The sequence below is a fragment of the Brachyistius frenatus genome, unplaced genomic scaffold (genome assembly GCF_029030835.1).
Source record: "Brachyistius frenatus isolate BFR_SWC_R1_liver_20210118 unplaced genomic scaffold, ASM2903083v1 Contig_24, whole genome shotgun sequence".
Lineage (NCBI taxonomy): Eukaryota > Metazoa > Chordata > Actinopteri > Embiotocidae > Brachyistius > Brachyistius frenatus.
Genome location: NW_027210623.1, coordinates 557347 through 579758, shown reverse-complemented (window position 1 = coordinate 579758; position 22412 = coordinate 557347). Strand labels below are relative to the sequence as shown.

At 39.4% G+C, this 22412-nt stretch overlaps 1 protein-coding gene across 2 annotated transcripts in view; it reads left to right on the top strand.

Moving 5' to 3' along the window:
* Positions 1 to 21510, top strand: part of plekha7b (pleckstrin homology domain containing, family A member 7b) — a 70816-nt gene extending 49306 nt beyond the window's left edge. Inside the window, exons 12-30 of one of the 2 annotated variants that reach the window (XM_069697604.1) lie at positions 161 to 244; positions 696 to 830; positions 2704 to 2757; positions 3452 to 3532; positions 6137 to 6208; positions 7396 to 7476; positions 7618 to 7767; positions 9117 to 9218; positions 9517 to 9628; positions 9844 to 10070; positions 11146 to 11337; positions 11432 to 11549; positions 11685 to 11776; positions 12633 to 12857; positions 14590 to 14817; positions 16411 to 16544; positions 16682 to 16830; positions 19210 to 19359; positions 20846 to 21510. In XM_069697604.1, coding sequence (XP_069553705.1) covers positions 161 to 244; positions 696 to 830; positions 2704 to 2757; positions 3452 to 3532; positions 6137 to 6208; positions 7396 to 7476; positions 7618 to 7767; positions 9117 to 9218; positions 9517 to 9628; positions 9844 to 10070; positions 11146 to 11337; positions 11432 to 11549; positions 11685 to 11776; positions 12633 to 12857; positions 14590 to 14817; positions 16411 to 16544; positions 16682 to 16830; positions 19210 to 19346 — 2373 coding nt within the window. In that variant the 3' untranslated portion in view covers positions 19347 to 19359; positions 20846 to 21510. The remainder of the gene's footprint in view (positions 1 to 160; positions 245 to 695; positions 831 to 2703; positions 2758 to 3451; positions 3533 to 6136; positions 6209 to 7395; positions 7477 to 7617; positions 7768 to 9116; positions 9219 to 9516; positions 9629 to 9843; positions 10071 to 11145; positions 11338 to 11431; positions 11550 to 11684; positions 11777 to 12632; positions 12858 to 14589; positions 14818 to 16410; positions 16545 to 16681; positions 16831 to 19209; positions 19360 to 20845) is intronic. The other variant, XM_069697605.1, reaches the window with a different exon arrangement.
* The last annotated feature ends 902 nt before the right edge of the window (positions 21511 to 22412 follow it).

Here is a 22412-nt window from a genome sequence, read left to right as displayed (position 1 = left end):
AGACTTGGAGGCAATGGTTTAACTTTGATTCAGTGTGATAGAGAGATCTATCTCTCACTTTCCTCACACTCTTGCAGATTAGTAAGCGAGTTAGACATTCTGTTTGATTTGATTCTGTAAGGTCTGTAATAACAAGTCGATGAATTGCGTTTCTCCACAGACTTCCCAAATAGAGAGAAGGTCCGTGCCATCAATGGGCTACATCACACACACCGTCAGCGCTCCCAGCTTGCATGGCAAAACGGTAGGAGCCTCTATTACAGTATCTGGCTTTTATATGATATTACCATAGTGTTCTAGTTGTGTAGGAAAGCCAATCCAGGTCAGAACAGGAATAACTGAGTCTCATCCATGACAGCATCAACATGTAGAATCTAGAGCTGACTGATTTTGCGAACTCTTGCTAAGCTGGTTTAATCTTTACACCGTACAATATCTGCTTGGTAAGTGTTACGAGATCAGACAACCCTTTATAGCACAATAAATCATCCTCTCAGAACAATCTCCACAAGGCAGCTCTAGCTTTTACATTTGAAGTTATTATTAAGATATTAATAGATGCAGGCATACCGCTTGGCTCTCTCTCAGCTGCTGCAGCTCAGCCACTGTACTGCCCAGATGATTATCAAAATATTGTCTCTCATCCTTCTGTGCTTTCACTGGCCCCCGGCCCCTAAACCTGGGCTTGGCTACAGCCAGAGGAGCTGACTCTGCTCCTCATTCAGCTTCGGAGGCACCAGGCCAAGATGGCTGACGTGCATAGCCCCAGCAATGCGTTCGCTCACCTGCAGCACCACCAGCACAACGGCCTCCTAGGCCCCAGCATGCAGGTCAGGGACCCTCATACTACCCCTAAAGCAGCACACTGCATCCCCTGCCAGTGCATTGTGGTCCGCCCCCCCCTTCCCCTCCCCCAGCTGATCCCATACATTACTTCCCTGTCATTCTGACAGACTGTGCAGTCTGTTGGCATTGCTTGGTTGTCTTGATTATTCAACCGTTTTGGCATGGGCTGTATTCTACTGTACCATACGTTAGAGTCTAGAGCTAGTGTCACTCATTGCTTTAAAACTTGACCGTGCTATCACAGCCTTTTGTGAGTCTATTTGTAAAAAAAAAAAAAAAAAAAAAAAAAAAAGTAATGTGCCATATTTACAGCATGTTGCTCGTCGACTGTGCCCGCATATTATACCTTCCAGTGTTCAACCTCGCACAAATCCTCAGACAAATATGTGATCACCGCAACCCATTTGTGTGCGCTTTGATAAAATCTTGTGTTCCTGGTGTTATCATTGTGAAGCAGCCATTTGGCAACCGGCTGTGAGGAAAGCTGCTCCAAGACGAGCAGACCACAGCGAAGCCCGCAATGGGTGCTCAGTAATGGTAACTCCACCCGGTTTCTAACATCCAGCCATTCCCCATGCTTACGAAGGGAATCAAACCCTCGGTTTGACCACATGTCACGCTCAAGACACGTGGAGCTCAGTTGTGTACGAGGTCAAATACGAGACAATAAGCCAGTTGGAGAAAAAGAAAAAAAAAGTACACGACTACTAAATGCGGGTTTGGCTTTTTCTAACTGCAGATCAAATACAGACTTAGAAGTAGTGGCGGCGCCGGAGAATTTATCCTGCTTGTGCTGTGGAGGTCTGTGCTGGTCGCCGTCGGTACATTTCTACAGCATCACCCGCGACACTTACGACGTCATTCTCCGTTACGCACAAGCGTAAACACACCAACGCATACACGGGTTGTTGTTGTTTTTAAAGCGGAGCCGCAATACTCCGTTACAAACAGACCTGGTGTTAAAGGAATGAGCCTCGCAGTGCTTTACTTTTTTTTTTTTTTTTTTATAACAGGCAGCAGAGCGGGAAACACGCACTTACTGTTAGATGTCTTCATAGTGAAGCTGCCCGTCAAACGCGGCGTCTTTGGACACGCCGTTTTCTTGCCGGGCATATTTATCCTCCCAATTTTTCCTTCAAACTTCTCTTGATGATTCGCGATACATTTGTGAAAAACTGTCCGTGTCGGGCGTCGCGGAAATGTTTTATCTACCTTGCTTTTTTTTTGTTGTTGTTTTTTTGTCTTGGTCCTCGTGAACTACAACGTCACGAGACCTCATCAGCTGCACGAGCCCTTTTGGGTTCACTGTCAATACTGTTTCCAGGTGTTGATGTGAGTCTCAACACGGGGACATCTATCCAGTACAAAACCGCCCATCATGCCGCCGCCTTTATGCTAATGCTAAATTACCAAAAAGTTGCACGCTGACAAACAGGAAGTGTAAGTGAGGTCAGGGGTCAACTGCAGCTGCGCCTATTGGCCGAATCAGGTCACCTGGGTTGGCTTCATGTTTTTGGTTTTTTTTGTCTGAAAGTAATCGGTTTGTTGTATTGATGTATTTAATACAGGTTGTTTTTTTTATTATTATAAATTATATTATTTATTTATTGAAAATTTGACATACATTTCTTATGGGTGCAAAGGGTACTACTGCGATCTGACGGGTTACAACAGAACCAAGCCTCTCCCTGGCGCCGCCTACTGGTAGAAATATACTAATTGAGATCAAGTTAATTAAAGTTCTGTTAGCAAAGCCTGAACAGCAAAAAAAAAAAAAGGCCTTAGGAGTCATCTGGTCACCCATTATCCTTTGCAGCTTCATTTCAAATGATTTATCTCTCCAATGCTCATTTAAAGGCTGATGATACTTACATACAACTGAAGAAGGACCTGGAGTATCTAGATCTGAAGGTGGGCCCCAACAAAGTAAATGCCACTTTATCCTTTTCATCCTCTTCTCCATCTTCCCTCTCTGGACTGCAATCTCTGCTCTCCTGCTGCTGCCTCCAACATCTGCCTCCATGTTTCCCCTCTTCCTGTCTTTTCTCTGTTCTGCGCTCTGCTTTCTACTGTCTCCTTATGATGGAATTAACATGTCTTTAAACTGCCTTCCTATTATATAAGTCATCAATTTGAGGATAAAAAGCTATTTTTGTATTAATAACCTGATGAATCCAGCAAATATTCCAATGTGAGTACCACAAAATGATATCAAAGTTTTCCACTGGATGATGGTGCTGGACTCTCCGATGTAGTGGGCTAATGCAGTTAATGTATGTAACCACAGCACATGATCATGTTAAGCTCGTTCTGATGGGAATTTACATTTTTATACGCACATGTTTGAGTCATGTGAGCTACAATTCCCATAAGAGTGAGGCAAAAAGTATACGTGACTGTTATGGCTGTATTTCAGTAATCTGGTAATCTATCTCATTTAGCTCTTAGCATACTATATATTTCATTCCCACTTGTGCAGGGCATTTGATCCTAATTGATTTGTATGTTGAACACCACGTTGCATCAGAAAATTGGAATGGAGGGAAGTCATCTAGTGATGTACAGTCCAGCCTGTAACACCTCTCCATTTCCTGTTTCAAAACAGATCCAAAGTATTGACCCGACGATCGTTTCAGTACACAATGTGTTTGAAAACCCCACCTCAAGTTTTGGGTATTGTTGGAATGTAAGGATGGTGTGCATACAAAGTGAAACAGACCGTTCTGCTGCTTTTTAATTGGAATGTGATGCATCCCTGGAAATTATGCAGGATTGTGCACATTAATCGTTTCATCCGATCATCCACTGTATGATATCCCAACACTGATATGAGATGAACTGAAGGAAGCTGTAATGGCACAGGGCTTCCTCGCATGCTAATAAGCATTTCTGATTGTACTGAATGACTGTTTGAAATCCTCCCTTTAGTTTTGTTTTGTTAGTTGAAACATTAGAGACAATCCAATGTTGCTCTTTGAGAAATATCCTGGCATTTGATTATGATATAACAGTGGCAGCTTACACTTTATGGCCTCTAGTTTCATGGTGGAAATGGATGAGAATGTGCGGTGGTGTGTGTTCACCGTGGTCATCAAAGACTGCTACAGACACTTAGTATTGCACTTATATAAAGTTGGTGAACTTCTGTAAGAGAATTTACAAAAGCAACATTGTCAAAATTATTTTGACATGATAGTTGGCATTCAATTTGATATTGTCTTTTGTTTGTCCGTCACCGACTGTTAAAAACCACACCCTTCAAACTCAAGGTCCCAAGTTAAAATTAAGACTTTTGTCTAAAAACTTGTAGTTTCCAAACCCAAGAAAAGATATTACGAAGATATATATATAGTACTAGAGACTAGTAACTGAGACTAGTAACTGACTTGTAAAATAAGTGGAATTATTTAAAAAAAAGAATGAAAGAATAAAATTAAAGTTAATAAATTCACTGTAAATAGGAGAAATAATGAACAACTGCTCTAATTTGTATTTTTTTTAAAGTTTGATTATTCAGATTTAATGCAATCATTAATAAATATATTTGACGAATAGGCCAGTTGTTACTGCAAATGCAAGTCTAAATGGTTAACTAAGAAGAAACTAAATGCTAGTTTGACAGCACTGGGGACAAATGTTCTTATTATTAGCCATGTTGACAAGAGTTTGGGAATGACTAATCAGTCTCACTGAGACACACCGAAACTTCTCACCGACAATGGGTTGTCATGGCACTTGGTTTACATATTTTGCCATCCTCATAATAGAGTGTAATCATTAGGTGATCCTCTCACTCTACATCCTACAATACTTTGGTTTATGAGTAAATACCTGCTAAACCAAATACATTTCCTCACCTTCAAAAGTAGTTTACATTTAACTCTAATGCACATAACATTACCCTGCAAATGTTAGCATGCTAACAGGTTCAATTTGTATGGTGATTATGGTAAACAGTATATTTATACCTTTAACATCAGCATGTTTGCAATGTCATTGTGAGCATATTAGTACACTGGTGTGAGCATTTAGCATCCAGTACCCTTGTACCGGTATAGCCTTTCAGAGGTGCTTGAGTAGTGATAGACTTTTTACAGAAACTTTACAGATCTTGAACACACCTTCAAACTATGATAACATTCATAATGTCCATAAGGCTCTCTGGCTAGTACAAGTACAGACAGCTTCATTTCCATTTGTCCCAGTCTCTTACTGCTGACTTTGCCCACACTGTCACTGCTCTTTCTGCCAGAATATACAGTCCAACCTGTAAGTATTTTGGACAGCTATACATCTTTTGTTCTTCAGGCTCTACAGCACAGTTGTGTTGAAATAATAATCAGCCTTCTGTGCTCAGATTCAGCCAATCACATCAAAACCAAACCTCAGTTGACAGCATTTCATCATTTAGCAGGACAATAATCGTTAACATAACAGAGGTTTTCAAGGTGAAGAGGTAGAATAACCTTGACTGGCCGAGTCAGCCTCTTCATCTCAATCTGACTGAGCTGCATTCCACCTGCTGAAAACCAGACTACAGGCAGACAGACACCAGAACAAGCCAGAACTGAACGTGGCTGCAGTGGGCCAAAAAACAGGTCAAAAACTTCAAGCAGTATTTGATTAAAAAGCATTTTCTGCAAATTATTAGATATATGTGTGTACATACAGTACAATAGATACATTAGATATCTACCCAATTATCTTTGAACCCCTAAAATTAAGGCTGTACACTCTAAGCTTTAATATAGTATTATTATTATTTTTTTTTTACATGGTTTGGACTATACACGCCGCCTCTTGACACCTTTATGTAATTAGAGGCCTTGATAACGTACAGTTTCCCCAGGTGACAGGCTGTAGCTTTTAAACGTAGAAATAATTCATATAAATGATCAACTTTTTAAATATAAAATTGGGATTCAGAGATTTTCCTCCTTTATTATTCACATAAAGGCGCTGTTACGGTAAGAAGCAGCCAGTAAAGAGCAGCTTTGGGGTTTTAAGGTTTCCCCAAACACAAAGATGCAGAAACTCTTTCTGCATACATGTTTTTGTTCAGCTTCAGCGCAAAGTTTTTTTTTTTTTAACATCTTGTTTTTTTTCCTTTTTTTTGTCTTCATAATTTCATTAAGCTTGACTTGTCTAGCACTCTGTCTGTATTTTCAAAATTCAAGTAACTGCTGTGATGTGTTAACTGGAAGAATAAACATAAAGATATGGTCAAAGATGTCATCTAAATTCCTGTAATTGAACGTTTTATTTTATTTGTGGCTATTATGAATTTCAGGTTACTGGACGTGAGAGTTTAAAAAAAGAAAGAGCATCGAGGCCTGTGAAAATAGCAGAAAGTGATGCTGATGTAAGTGAATCATTATGTTCTCAGGATTTAGAGACAGCCTGATAAGCACCCTGTTTATCCGCCTTTCTTTTCTTTAAGATCTCTGTTTCCGACTTCTGACAATCCACTACAGAGAGGCAGCTGACTTTAGTCTGACTTTACTGTGTGTTTTAGTGTGGTTTGTCTGTGTGTGTGTGTGTGTGTGTGTGTGTGTGTGTGTGTGTGTGTGTGTGTGTGTGTGTTCTTAAGTTGTGGTAAACAGAGGCAGCAGAGGGAAGGGAACGTACGTTGCAACACTGTGGGGACACCCATCCACACTGCACAGTGAGGGCCTGAGAGTATCGACCACAGCTTTTATTTTCTTCCCTGCAATTTAAAGGGAAAAATACATGTAATGGGAGTTTAAGATGTTGAGCTGTTAAATTTTTCAGTTTGATTTGCCCGATCCTGCTTTTTCTCATTCTTTGTTTTCTGTTGAATAGAGGTAAATAAGATGGATGTCCTGGCTTTTCATCATTAGCATTGTTCCACTTTAACAATTTATAAGAAATTGCCAGTAAATTTGTCTGAACAATGAATATTTCATGCAATTAAAAACAACAATATATGGCAGCAAAATAAAAACAGCTTAATTATTAATTGAACAGAATGATAAATAGATCTGAGAAAAAAATACAGTGTGTGAAAAAGACTGTGAACTAGGCAGTCTTATGTTGTTTTCATAAACACATAACCCATTTCTGGGAAAACAAATCTGTCACTCTCAGTAAACACAGTTTTCTCCAAAAGTGAATTTGAAAATATGGATTTTTGACTATGATTACTCATAATGGGTATTACCCAATCTTGCCCCCAAACCAGACAGTACGGAGTCTTTTGATATTTCTCAGTGCGCTGATGAGAAGGACTCCTTGGGGCTTTTTACACAGATGAGCCTTATTGACAGACTGCATTAGACAATCAATCTGTCTTATCTGGCTGCGGCTGTAGAATATAGTTGAACGAAGACCAGAAGGGAACAGTTCACCACTGTTTTATACAGATGCTGTGTATAATCATCCCAGTCACTGCTTCGTCTTTTTCCTTTTCTGTGCCTTTGTGTCTGCAGTGTGTGGTATAATGAAAAGTAAACAAAAAGGAGAGGTAGATATGGATGGTATCCTTTATTTTCCTGCTTTCTTATTACTCTAATGTGTTTTTTCCTGCAGGTTAAATTAAGTCGACTGTGTGAACAAGACAAGATTCTACAGGAGCTCGAGGCCAGGATACGTACTTTGAAGGAGGACAAGGTTTTTGTTTCACATTCTGTGTATAAAATGGCTTTTTAACATTTGCGTGCTCAGTATTTAAATTTGTGCGCCAGCCTGCACTGATGTGTGGTCCATAAAGGCTTCTCGTGTTGTGACTGTGTCTTTCATGTCCCTATATAGGACAAGCTGGAGTCTGTGCTGGATGTTTCCCACCAGCAGATGGAGGAGTACAGAGATCAGCCGGCTCATGCTGAGAAAATTGCCTATCAGCAGAAATTACTACAAGAGGATGTGGTCCACATCAGGGCTGAAATATCCCAAGTCTCCACAGTAAGATCCAAGATGCCCAAGTTAATAAAACTACAGCTTCTCTGACTTTAAGGTTAACATATGCAAGCTCCCCTCCCCCAACAACGTTTCTCCAGGAAGGTTACTCTAAATCAAACTATGTACTCAGAGCAGATCAGCCCAATTTGGGGCTCTCGGTTTGATATTGGCTTGCACCTTCTTTGTTTTGGCCCACCGTGGCATTTGATAAGCTCATGTTTATTCTCCTCTTTCTGAAGAGTTGTAAATCCTAACTGTAATAATGACTGCGAACCATAAATCTTGCGCAGCAAAAAAGGTACATAATATGAGTTTTACAGCAATCTATAGCCTAGTGCGGTTGGGTTTCCCTATCAAATGATATTGGTCTACGTCTTATCTATGAAAAATAATGCTATGCTCTCTCTCCTGCTACTGCGCATGTGCTGTTAGTGTGTCCTACATCACTGAGTTTGGGCTGCCAGTCAAGACGAGAGATCGAGACAAAGGCACACTGATGAAAGAACATTGAGAAAAAATTGGCAAGACAACTGTTTTTGACAATCATTTCTTCAAAATAATAAGCTAACTATTACACACATCTGAAATACATTTTTAGATTTAGATTTTCTTTAAAATATATTATTTTAATGAAATGTAATTTCACATAACAAACATTTATTTTCCTTTTATCCAGAATATTTTGGGGCCTTTTACAGCAGAGAATTTGGACACGTGACATAGACAGTCTCTTGTGCTAAGTACATGTTACTACTCGCATTATGTTTTTATTGGTTGAAGACAAGATGTTCACCTGCAGTTTTAGTTGTTCCCTTTTGATGGTTTCTGCACGATGTTTCAAGTTGACTCTGATTATCGAAATGAGAGCTCGGGGACAAACCCAAGGCTACAAAGAAAGTCATGAATACATCTCGGCCACTCAGAGAAAAGGCTTTGGTCAAACTGTTCACTGACATTCAAAATATTCAGTGTTAAAGGGAAAAAGATGCATTTCAAAAGGACATTTACAAATCAACCACAAGATGACATGAAAGTAAACAAGCGTATCTTGAGCCCTCAGAGTCAAAGACATGGCCAAGCATCTCAAGGGACATTGTAAGTATGTATATTGATTGATTTAGATAAAAGAAGAGTATGTTTTCAAGTGACAAAGCACAATGAAACTGAAGTGACATAAGACACCTGCTCTGCACTACTCTTAACTGCAACTCCCTACTCATGACTGCAAGTCTTTTTATAACAGAGTGGGACCTTGAATCTATCAAAGTAGCATTGATTCATGAGACAAGTACAATAACTGAAAGCTTCTTCTTGTCCTAATATAACACATAGTGTTCTGTTTTGTTCTTCAGGAGATGGAGAATGCATGGAATGAGTACAGCCGGCTGGAGAGAGATGTGGACTGGCTGAAGTCAGCCCTGCAGGGACAGATGAACCGCAGTGATCTTTCTCAGGTCTGCGGCTCAGTGATCTCTGTTCACTCACACAAGCAGTCATTCACTTTCATGAATGGGCATGAGTAGGAATGAGTTACAGGCTACTGATTTCACATGCACAGACAAAGCAAATAATTATTTGTGTTTGATATCTCACAGAAGATCTTATTTAATTTAAATTAAAATCTTCTCTTTTGGCAAAAGGGAAGATTTGTCATCAGAAAAGCATTGCCCTGTAATTTTACAGTACATGAACAGTACAAGTGTTTATACTATATGTATATTTGTGTGTTGTTCTGTGTTTCTCTGTGAGCAGCAGGAGAAAGTCCAGATCAGAAAGGAGCTGTGGAGGATTGAGGATGTTATCGCAGGCCTCAGCACCAGTAAAGCCAACTACAAAGTCACTATCTCCTCTGTTACCAACCCAGGTGAGCCAAGCACTGCCTAGAGGTTCCATGTGTTCAAGAAAAATTATATTTGCTGAATGTGATGCAGTATAAACCATGTGGTCGTGCAGCTGTATCCTGTCATTAAAGCTCTTAGTCATATACTGATGCCTTGAACCTTTCCCATAGGAAAAGAAAGCACTCTTTACAGCTTGTGTGTATTCGTGTTACATGTTCATACACATCAAATTCCCCAGAGAGGAAATTTGTGCCTTCAGTGTCGGTGTCATCAGTGCCTTCTGTGTCTGGGAGCCCGTCTGCTATGGAGATGAGATTGTTCCAGCAGCAGCAGCAGCAGCAGCAGCAGCAGCAGCAGCAGCACAGCCCCCACCTCAGTCCTAGTAGCCACACCCCGACCCTTTCCTCCAGTCCCAGCCAGCAGCCATCACAGCACGCTACAACCATCATCAGTGGGCTTAAATGGGTGAGTGACCCCTGCAGCAGAACTTCAGTTCATTTTCATTGGTTTGCTAACTCATCTAGTCCCATTTCTTTCGTATCATAGGCAACTCTGTCACCAAATGTGATTATTTAAAAATCACCAAAAACCTTACAGAAAAGATTCAGCTTTTCTTTTTTGTCAATGTTTTAATTTTTGCTGTTTTTAGCACGACACGAAAGGTTGTAATTATCTTAATTTTTTGTTTATTACGAATGAGTCTATTTCTTTCCCTTTAATGAATGAATTGCTCAAGTCATAAATCATATTATGAAAATAGTAAGAAATACCCATCGCAGTTTCTCAAGGTGATGCCTTCAAACTGAAGATCAGAAAAACAAGCTCCATAGAAGGTCAGATAGAAGCTTTAGTATGTAACGTTGATACTTTTTTGGTAGACTGAATTGATTTGGTACTATATATATATATTTTTAAAGTCCCTCTTTATCGGCACCTAATACTTAGGCTGCATCCAAACAAACCCCTGTAAAATGGATAACTTGTATATGTAGCAAATGTCATCACTGTCAGTGAGCTAGTGTTTCCCATAAGTAGGCTCATAGGTAGGTTTCAATATAAGTAAATCTCACATGAGGACATCTTATTTCACTCTTTTCAAACTACCTTTTTTGCCACACACGTTTCTGACTTTGCTGTAGTGACTGAAGGGTTATTTTGCACAGCTGGTTAGCTAGCATCTACTGATAGCATATAATGCCTTTAGGGAACATCTGTAAATTGTACCTGGAGAGAACTATCTGGATTACACGCTCCCCCTCTAGCGCATCAAAACTAAAGACTTGCACTGTAATGTGTGATGTCATTTTATTTTTCTTAAAATGGATTTATGAAGTTGATATAAAAAAAAGAGTATTGTTGACCAGCACCAGTATCAAAAAGTTTTGAATTACACTCCGCCCCAAACAAGTAGCATCAACATACATTTGTAGTTTTGTGGTCTTTAAGAAAGGACTGATGTCACAGTAAGAGCAATGTGAGATCCATGGGTGGTTGTTAGTTTTGAGTTTTTATCAGTTGTTCACAGTTGTTCTGTGTGCAGAGTGAGGAAGATGTGCCTCCCAGACCTCCTCTACCTCAGCTCTACAGTCCTGATGAGCATCCCCCAGCTGTGCCTCCATTGCCACGGGAGACAACAGTCATCAGACACACCTCTGTACGTGGCCTCAAACGACAGTCGGACGAACGCAAAAGGGACAGAGAGATTGGCCAGTGCACAAACGGAGACAGTAAGGTACATACAGAATGACTGTGTTTTTGGATTTATGCTACCGAGATGTCTGAATTTTTCCAATTTGTTTCTTGTCTAATCTCGCCGTGTGTCTCAGGTGGAACTTCGGCCTTTCCTGAGCGATCCAGAGCTTATGGGAGCTGGAGATGGCTCCAGCCACATCAGCGTTGTAGTATCTGGGCATGATGGAGGTTACCAGACATTACCTAGCAGAGGTACATTCACAGCCAGTCAAACAGATTTCTTTAGTTGTAGCATACTAACCGTTTGAAGATTTTCTTGCATAAAGATTTTTTTTTCTATATTTCCAAGGTGAGAACAGTGTTTTAGTATTTGTTGGCTTCTCTCAGGAACGGCTGGCTCCTCATTACGGCTTAATCAGTCCTCGAACATCTCTTCATATGTGACCCTCCGAAGATCAACCTCAGCAGTCGGCATGAAGGTGATGCTCAGAATCAAATGAGAAGAATCTTAAAGTAGCAGAGTAAATACACAAATCGAATACTTCAGATGCACAAATACAGCAGTATGTCACTCCAATTGTAGCTGATATCAATGAAATTCTTAAGTGAATTAATCAAGAGTTAAATTCTATCTCGAGCTCATATTAGACTTCTGACTCTCTGAAGTCCTCCATCATACCCAGCTGGCAGTGTTGACAGGTGGGGAGTCAGTGAGGGGATCCTGCTTTTATTTCTGCCCTTGAGACATAAAATTAAGAAAAGAAGGAACAAGTAAATGTAAAATGTGATGAATTGTAGCACATAGGGACAAGTTTGTTTGTGGGATAGTTATATTAGAGTCTTCTAAAGCTAATTAGATGCAGCAGCCTTTTAATAATATTATTGACGGTATTTTTTTGTAAAAAAAAAAAAAAGATTTATAATTTAAAAAAAAGTGCTATTGTAGTAATTTTTACAGCAATATCTTCTGGATATAATAATTTTGTCAGGCCATAATTTCTTTTATAGCTGAATGACAAACAATAATACAAAATTACGACATACTTTGTAAACTTAAAGGCCATTTACTAGATTTCCTGAAAGTCCTATAAGTGTTATTCAGGAGAAAAATTTTTTTTATTTGTGGGACGGTATCATTTCACGGTATTTGTGCACTGCATCTAATTCTCTGCTGTATAAACTGAGTTGTACACCATCTTCTTCTTTTCATTCCTTACAATCATTAACTATGCTTTGACCTTCGTCTCACGTTTGATGTTATTTTCTTTCACTTCTTTGCCTTCTGCTGCACCTTTTGCTCTTCTTGTCAACTTTCTTTCCTCCCACTCCTCTCAGGAGAGACCAAAAAGTGCCTTGGAGCGTCTGTACTCGGGGGACGTGGTGCAGCAGCAGCAGAGGGGGAAGATGAGCGCTGATGAGCAGCTAGAGAGGATGAAGAGGCACCAGAAGGCCCTCGTCCGCCAGCGCAAACGCACCCTGAGTCACGGCGACCGCCACGCCTCCTCATCGTCGTGCGCCTCGCCCGCATCCTCACGCCCACTTTCAGCAGACTTGGGATCAGTATGTTACTAGAACAGTATCACACGTCACACTCTCATGCATGACGACAACCAAACCGAGAGTGGGGATCTGCAGTAGTAATGCATGCCTTTACTCAGTGTAGTTGGTCTCTTTGTTCCTGACATGAAAAAGTGGATATCTAACCATTAAATTAGTGCAGCAAGGTAATTCACAGGGTGGCTCTAACTGTACTTATTTAATGCATATTTTCAGACTTTAATAGATCTTTTTCACTGCAGACATTTTGACTTGTCATAGCATAAGAAGCACAGCTGTTACTGTTCAAATTCATGTTTGCTCAGTTTATTCTAGTTTTAAGAATGTAAGCGTGATAGCAAACCAAGATGCTGCTGAATGCAGCCATCATTATATTAATCATTGACAACTGTGCTTGTCCTTCTATAAAATGTGTTTGTGAAATAGGCCTACACAGATAAGTTTCTGCTTTATGAACTGTAGCACAAAAAGTGTGTAACATAATTGTTTAAAAGTGTTTATTATAAAGTGCAAATAATCAAATTTACATTGAATAGGGATTTTTTTTCTTTTGAGCTGAAAATCTTTAGAAATAGTATATCTTGCCTATCAAACACATAACACACTAATTACCTCAGACACAGGTGTTCAATGCCATCCACCCCTCTTGAGTATCTTTCCCATTACTCTTAACATTGTTGCATCCATCCCATCGTACTGCTCCTCACTGATCTTTTCATTTTGGCTGTGGTTGATTTCACTCTAACACTTTACTTCCACACTAGTTTCTAGTAATAATAAACGTGTTTTGTGCTGTTAGTTAGCATCCAGATGTCTGTGCGTCGTCTTGTCTCTCCTCATTTTGATATAAAAGCCTGCTGTTCTCCTATAAAGTGCTGTTTCTGTCTCTAACCAGTCCATGTGTGTGTGTGTGTGTGTGTGTGTGTGTGTGTGTGTGTGTGTGTGTGTGTGTGAGAAAAAGAAAGAAAGTGGCTACTTATTTTCTACTGACCAAAACATTTTCATACACTGAGCAATACTTATTTAAGACCACTCATCTCGGCTTCATCATTTTTCTTGCTGTATTTTTTTTTTTTACGTACATGAAGATAAAGATGGGCTAAGTGTTTCTAGTATGGAACCTACAATATCACCATTGACTAGTTCCCTCTCTTTGTAGGGAGAAGCATCTTATTGGACAACACTTATATGTATGACATCCATTTCATATCAAAACATTACTTATCAATTCTAGTGTTTGCTCAGTGTTTTTATCAGCTAATCACTGATAGTTAAAGGAACACTTACTTTTATAAATGTGAATGTTTGCAAAACAATAAACATTGTTTTCTGAAGGACTCATATTGCCATGTTTTTTTATTTATTATTTTCCATGAATACATACAATATAGTTATGTTTGGTGAAACTCATCTGTTTGAGTGAAGTGTTCTTTCGTGTTTGTTTCTGTGACGTTGTGCTGTCCTCATCACTGTTGTAGAGGATTTTAGTATGCTAGGTTTCATATAAGCATGCATACTCATCTATGCATGTGCCCTCCTTTTTGTTTTCACACCACATACATACCGATAAACACACTTTGCAGACTTTAAAATCATGTTAGGATACAAGTGATGACTAGCGTGTTGTGCAGTATTTGCTCCATGAAATGATGTGTGAACACAAGTCAAGGCAGCTTGATGGCAGTGCCCTGTGATTTGTTTCACAGTCCTTTTTTTTTTCCTTTCTTTTCTCCAGTGGAGGAGAGAGCAGGAGTTTGACCTGCAGTTGCTCGAGAGGGCTGTTCAGGGTGAGGAGGCTCAGGGAGTTAGGAGCGTCCAGGGGGAGGAAAGACCTCCCGAGCACAAAGAGAGACCTCGCTCGCACTCTGACGAATGGCTGACCTTCCGATCCACGGCCACAACCCCTCCCGCCCATGAGGCCGACCTAGAACCATTGGAATATGACCTGGACCTCAACAAAGAGGTGAGAAATCTTTGTCTGAACTAAGAAAAACAGCTGATGTGGAAAATGTCAATACAGAAGTACTATGACGGTAGAAAAAACATTGCACTTAACCAAAGACGACAAAAGAGCTGTTCTGTTTGTAAAAGTACAATAAGTACAAAAAAAAGAGTTTTGAACACACGAATCACAAGACAGGTCCTTTTATCTAACTGACACACTAGAAATGAATAAAAACAAAGTTTGATTGATTGGGGATGGTTTTTCTTCTTTTTTCATACAAAAATTAAAGAAATCTTTGTGCTGACAGTCATGGCCCAATTTGAGAAGTCTACCTAATTGTAATCCTATAAAATTGTTAAAGAGCTCCTCCATGCAACTTTAAGGATGTATAAAAAAATACTATACTTTTGAATAATAATTTCCATCTGATGCTCGTGCTACCGTCATTGTGACATTTTGCGTTGGCTAGGGGTGAAAAATATACATGCATGACCAGGATCAAAGAAGGAGGTCATGTGATGAAATCAGGTGACAAAGTACAAAGAGAGCTGAAGTAAGTAAGAAGGTTTGGTGTGTTTGAATGGAACAAATACGGGACTTTCACCTGCACAACCAGTGTGTGAGTCCATTAGAAAGCAGAGGTCAACGTGGCTTTCTTTTAATTAATATTCGTTACGTAACTTTCATAACGTACATAATTTACCTACTTAAATGAACCCAAAGCACAATCTTTTCCTAAACTTAACTAAGTAGTGTTTGGTGCCTAAAGCACATGCGTGTACTTTCCACGGCTAGGTGAGGCAAAACGTGGCAGTGGCACGGCATTTCCTAGTGGACGCCAGGTGTATTGCATGCTTCGGTGTGATATCAGCATGCAGCAGGAATGTGGCACAAAATCTATTAATTTTTCCATAATGTTGTCTTGAAGCAGCATAATTAGACTGTTGGCAGAAGAGCGTGCTTATGAAATGATGTGAAAGGTAGCAGAAGGCGCTTGTGTTACTGTAGTGTTTGTAAATGAGCAGCATAGCAGTGAATTGGAGGCAGGGCTTTGTCAGTTTAAAGACAAGAAGGCCTTATTCTACTGGGTGCAGAGGATATACGCCACAGTGATTAGTCATGTGAGTGTGGCAGCATTTGGCCTGTACTGAAGGCCGCAGTGGTAGATAGCATCTGAACATAGCTGTTATGCAGATCCTCTCAGCTTTTAGTTTTACAATACACAAAGTGCCAAATTGATGTGTAATAACAAGAAAAAATAGAAACCACCTATAACAAAGCCTTGGCAACACAGTGAGAGTGTGCAGTATCTCACTGGGGTTATCAAGTCATACAAATTAGTGGGATTGTTTGTCTTGTCCTCACCAGATCAACATCCTGCTGCAGGTTTAACTTTATAGTGAACTCTGTATATTATGTTTGCTTTCACTTGTAGATCCTTTGGTTCTTCTTTATCTATTTCTATCTAGCACTACAGCCTTGATCATGGATCACTGACTACATCAGTAAAGACTTTTTGTCACTCTTAGTTATTTCTTACAAATTGTATTAATAGTGTGTGGCCTCATAGTGAGGATAATGATCTTAACACACACCTCATCTGTTTTTTAGCTGTCCAAGCCTCAGAAAGTCTTGATTCCAGAGCGCTACGTGGATTCAGAGCCTGAGGAGCCACTGAGTCCACAGGAGGTGGAGGAGCGTCATCGTAAGGTGGAGCGCATCAAAAGCATCTTGGCAAAGTCCAGGTAGGTAAAGTGTAATTGAATAAAACTGAGGTTTCTTCCTGACCTCCTTGGAGGACATGCGTGAGATGACCCTTACAGAAATCAGTACATTTTCTCAGTGCCAATGCATCCTGTGTTTTGATTCTTTTCCTGGACAGTGTGCAAAACCTAACGCCAACCGTGACGGTGGACAAGCCAGAGCTGGGGCTGGTGGCCCTGGACTCAGCTCTGCAGGAGCAGGAGAGGATCATCACCATGTCCTACGCTCTCGCCTCGGAGGCTTCGCTCAAGAGTAAACTAGTTGCAGGTTGGTCATTTATATCATTTGAAATCATTTTCTGTTTGTTTGAGTGAGTAGGTTGTGGTAAGTTGTACATCCTTGCTTGGTAAGTGTGAAAGAGTGTGAAAAATTATTCCACAGAAACACTTACAGAAATAATTACTTTAAATGTAAAAAAAAAAAAAAAAAACGTGCCTATGCTGACAATTTGAGTAAAAATTCTCCAGACATCAAACTGACATCTTTTGGTGAGAAACGGATAAAGGGAGGGAAGCAGCCTTTCATGAATGCTGGATTGATGAGAAGGGCGTAAGGTGCAAAGTCAAGCAATAAGGCTGTTCATTTCCTAATAAGTGAACATTATTCCTTATTAGGAGCTCAGATATTCTCTAATTGCAATCCATGTAGAATCTTTTAGACAGGGGAGGAATCGCTTGATGAGGCCATTTTGTGTGCTGATCAATGACCCAGTCAAACTCTACTCTCTATCTACATACGATGCTGCTGCTTTGAACGCAGCTCTGAACCTGCATAAAAGACACTGCGCTCACATCTCAGCTCTTTCATACTCTACAGCAGACAGGCAAGTTAATTTTCACTGTAGCTGCAGCAGATTGTCAGTCTGTCTGCTCGCTTGCACACACACACACACACACACACACACACACACACACACACACACACACACACACACACACACACACACACACACACACACACACACACACACACACACACACACACACACACACACACACACACCTACCTATGCACACATATATCTGTCACACACAGTAACACTCAAGCTGTCAGTGTGTGTGGAAGCTTAATATGCACAGTGAAGCAAAGTCAACAATTATAACATTATTTCCAGCATAGAGAAATGCCAGAGAATATAACTGGTGGCATCTTGTCAGTGAAGACTGAATCAATGACTTTCTCTCCCTTTGGTGTTAAAGTGAGGTATGTTGGTGCCCTTTCAAATCCCTGAATTAAAAGAAGAGTCTTCTTCACAGTATTATGCATGAGAGACTTCAGTAAGGCTGCCATAAAAGATGGAATATGCGTCACTGCATATCAAATTATATTAAAAAGGTGCTTTTGATTGTTGAATTTGTAATTCTTAACAGATAAATAATTTGGTATTTTGGTAATTATTTGTCAGGAATATTTAAAATAAATGCTTAATTTTGTGCTGAAAAATGATGACAAATATTAATGACCTACAAAATGAACATCCTTGTGCAACTAACCATTGAACAATTTATTGCTTTTTTTTTCTTTCATATGTTCATGTGATGAAAAAAAAAAATACAAAGCTCAAACCTCACCACTGCAAACTGATCACATGAGCCTCAAACGACTGATGGACAGGAGAGATTAACGACAGGTATCTACCACCTGAAGGACCCTTTTTTCCTGATTGGATATTTTCATATCTCTTTCTGGTTGGGATTCAAAAGTTACCTAAACCCCCAGTCATGTCACAAAAAGGGTATTTTATTAGCATAAACACAAAATCTGGTAAAAAAAAAATATGTCCATAAAATTGGCAAACACGTGTAAAGCTGCTGTGGACGAAGCCATCTGAGATGTTCTTGTTTGTACACGGTATTGATTTTGCATTATTATTCAAGTTTGTAGTTATATAACTATTATTGTTTTTGGTATTTTTTTAACAGAAAAATACAAATTATTTTAAAATATTTTGTTCTCTTCCCTAGCGGAAATTATGAGCAAATGAATCAACAAATAAACATAAATGTTGAAACCCTGACCTCTATACATGATAGTTTTGATGGTGTTTAAAAATACTGCATTCATTCTATCATTTGCATCTATTTTCATCTACATTTGGTGGTAGCAGAAAACATATTTAATGTGCAATGATATATAAAACTGAGAAAAGCATTTGGAGCCAGAGAAAGTTCTGGATTTTTGCCTAATCATCGAATGAAATGATCAACTCACCGAAACTGTGGCTGCTGATTAATGTTTGTCAATAGATTTATTGATTAATCAACCAGCTCAAGCCTCTACCACAATAGCTCTCCATTCAATATGTCCGACCATGGTGACTAATGCTGCTTCAAGGCAACATTGGATTTACAGGAATTTTAAATCAATGTGATTTGTAAGTTATTTATTTAACACGTCAGCTCCGATTTCACAGAAAAATGGTTTCTGAAGTGCTTCTGTAGTAAAGCGATATAAAAATGACATATACAGTGAAATGTAGAAAGTGCAAGTGTAGTTGACAGCTTTAACCCTTTCATAGTTTCCTCTCAGAAATCATTGTGTGGTGCTCGGCCAGCTTCAGCCTTAAAACTGTCCTGATTTGACCCGTTGACTAACAGCCGCTGTTGTTGTCTCCCTGTCTCTCTTCCTATTGTCGTCTCCTCATAGTTCCACCACAGGCTAACATCCCTCCCCCTCCTCCCCCTCCTCCCCCACCCCCTCCTCCTCCACCTCCTCCTCTTCCTCCTGTAACTCTGGCACCACCCTCTCCTATAAACAACGGAATTCACTACACATTTGTCTAATCCGAAAAACGAAGTAAGACCTACCTGCATGTGCTAACGTTTGGGAGACTTCACTAATTCTCTGAATGGAGGGCTCCTGTGTGCCTTGCACCTCGCCGCATGCTTACTGCTCTGTTGTGATTGTGGGAAACCCATCTTGTCTCGGTTAGGGAAGCCCTGCTCTGCCTCCCATTATAATCAAAACAAACATCTGCAGGCAGTGTGCTCATCCCACTGTGATAATTGTGTAAATCTTTTTTTTTTTTTGTACCACTGCCAAAATATTTATGGATGATTGAGGAAAGAAAGGGCTCGAACGAACATGACTGTTTGTTGCATTGTGTATAATTAACAAAAGAGACACCTTTTGATTTAGCAACTTGACAGATCAGTAGTCAGCACAGCTGCATTCCTCAGCACCAATTAACTCCCCATCTGAAGCCTGGCAGCAATAAGTCAGAAAAAAACCCTCTAGATATCACTGTTGTTACTGTAAATGCAGGGTGAAAGCATGCATTATTTTACCACTTTATTAAAAAGAACTTCCATCCATCAGCCAATACTGACAAATATTTTATCACCAAATTTGGTTTCTTCTTTTTAGTTATTTATTTATATGACCATCAGCCTTCTACTGTCAAACAGGTATGAGATCATTTCTGGAAAGATTAAACATGCTGTACATGCGCATACACAATATCAATTAACTAACAAAGTGTTCATCTGGTTCATTTGAGCTTTGGCCTGTCAGTATATGGCAGCATTCATGTCATGTCAGAAGTAAAAGTATGAAGTAAATGAAGTACAGTGAATGTCTTATCATCTACTCTCTAAGGAATCTTTATTCCTTGAGAACGTGTGCAGCAGCATGCTTTTGTGTGTATTGTTGTTCTCCGTGTGATACTTTTATTTTCTGTAATTCCCACATCCCACGTTTAGGTCTGTGGTTTGAGGTGGGCTTTGATGTGTAAAAGTTGCTCTGCCAGTTTACAGCTCTGTCTGAATGACATTCAAAATCTACCAATTGGATTTATCTGAAGTATAAAGAAATAAAGAAATACAGAACTAAAGCAGAGATCTCTGCAGCATAGTGTGTCTGCTCAGCTGGTCACCAAACCGAAGGAGGGCAACCTTCGCAAAAGTGTTTTAATAAATGGTCGTATGTTTGTTTTAACTTGCATGAGAGAATATTTCTATGTGCATCGTGGAGAACTCATTCAAATACAGTATTTATTTGTTTTGTGGCTGTCAGACATGACGTGGGAGAGATTTTTGCCTTACATCTGATAATATCTTTAATAATGGTCTTCCAGTGTCTGCTTTAGTAATGTGCACGTACATTGCATCTTAAAGCAAAAGAGCCTAGATTCTCAAGTATTTTTTTAGGATTCATTCACTCCATGGGAAATCTGCAGCATTTCGTCATTTGGATTAATTCTGCTGTCATGAGTATCTTGTTTTTGATAACAGTGTTTCCTGTTCTTGTACTTACTTTGTCTTCCTCTCTTACCTCTTCTCAGCTCAAGCGATTTCTGGACACTGAGGTGCTATTCCACGATGACAAAAAAACACGGGATTCTGCAAGAAAAGAGGATTTTGTTCGATTTTGGACATCTTTATATGCAGCAATAGAAAAACGGTAGTAAACAGTTAACGGACTCTCTGAAGCTCATGCAGCATCAACTCGTTCGAGTGGTTCTCACTGCTGAAAACAACTTCCCTGAGAAAAACTGGAGACTTTGCTATGGGAGCTGCTGTGCTTATTAACTATGAAACAAATCTTAATCTCATAATAATAAAATAATATTTTCTACAAGTTATTGCACTTTGAATTGTACACTGTATCGTATTTTCAAGGTATGACTGAATTGCTTTTTCTTGCAGTGTGAACTCAACTGGAAACTTTTTTTTTTCTTCAGGTACATCATGTCAAAAACAAGAGGTACTAAAAGCGTCATGATAATAGTATTTTTGTCAGTACTCAGATAATATTCTTACACCAAACCACTTGAACTCTCATATGTATGTACCTGTAGCACTGCCAGTCTCCTTTAGGCTTGCCAAATGAATTTTATTTTTGCTTACATCAGGATGAAAATAGCCTTTAACCCATTTTTTTGTGTGACTTGGGAAGGTTGGGCAATTGAAATTTATAAAAATGTGAATATTAAAGATGTTAACACTGTGTGGTTCACCACATATGTTTTTATTTTATTATTTTTAATGAGTTGAATACCATATCCAGTGAGCTCATGTGTCCAATGAGATCTGATCCACCAAAAGTATAAACTTCTATAGTCTTTTTAGGGAAATGTTCTAATCTACGGCCCTCTAGTGCTCCTGTATTAGTGCTAAAAACATTGTGACACAGCTTCCACTACATTATAATTTGAGCTGATAAATGTCATAAAATCAAAAGTGATATCTGTTATTCAACCAACAAATCAACCAGCTGCAGATCTACTAGGGATAAAGGGGTGAAAGTCTTCTGACACACTGTTTAACAGGGACAGAAGAACATTTCCAACATCAAGGGAAAAATAACAAGACTACTTCATTTGATGATTGAAATGACGTTCCTCCATCACTATCATTATGAGTTTGACAATCAAATTTGATTCCATATTTGATCCCCAAGTGAATTATATTAAAAACGTTCGAATCTCACCAGGTCTACGTGTTTTGAGAGTCATCGGTTTCATCGGTCACTGGTTTCCTCTGCAGACGCAGAATGTGTTGCTCTGTTGTAATTCCACATTTGTGACTTTAACTTTTAACCTACAATAGCCTTTTGTTCTTTATCATAGTTGCTGTTTATTGACCATATCATTATTCAAATCATGCACAAAGAAGAAGGGCAAAATGTGCACTCTTCACAGCTCCCAAGATTCTCTTTGAACCTTCACATTGATTGCTCTGACCTATTACACTTCATTCTATTATTTGAAAAGGGAACCAAACTATGGCATGCTCAAAGGAGGTGAACTTTCAATACAAAAAAAAAGAGAGGCTTCTTGAAATGTTTCTTAAGTTCAAAGCGTTTTCCATCTCAAAAGGGCATTTTTAATTCCGTGTATTTTCAACCAA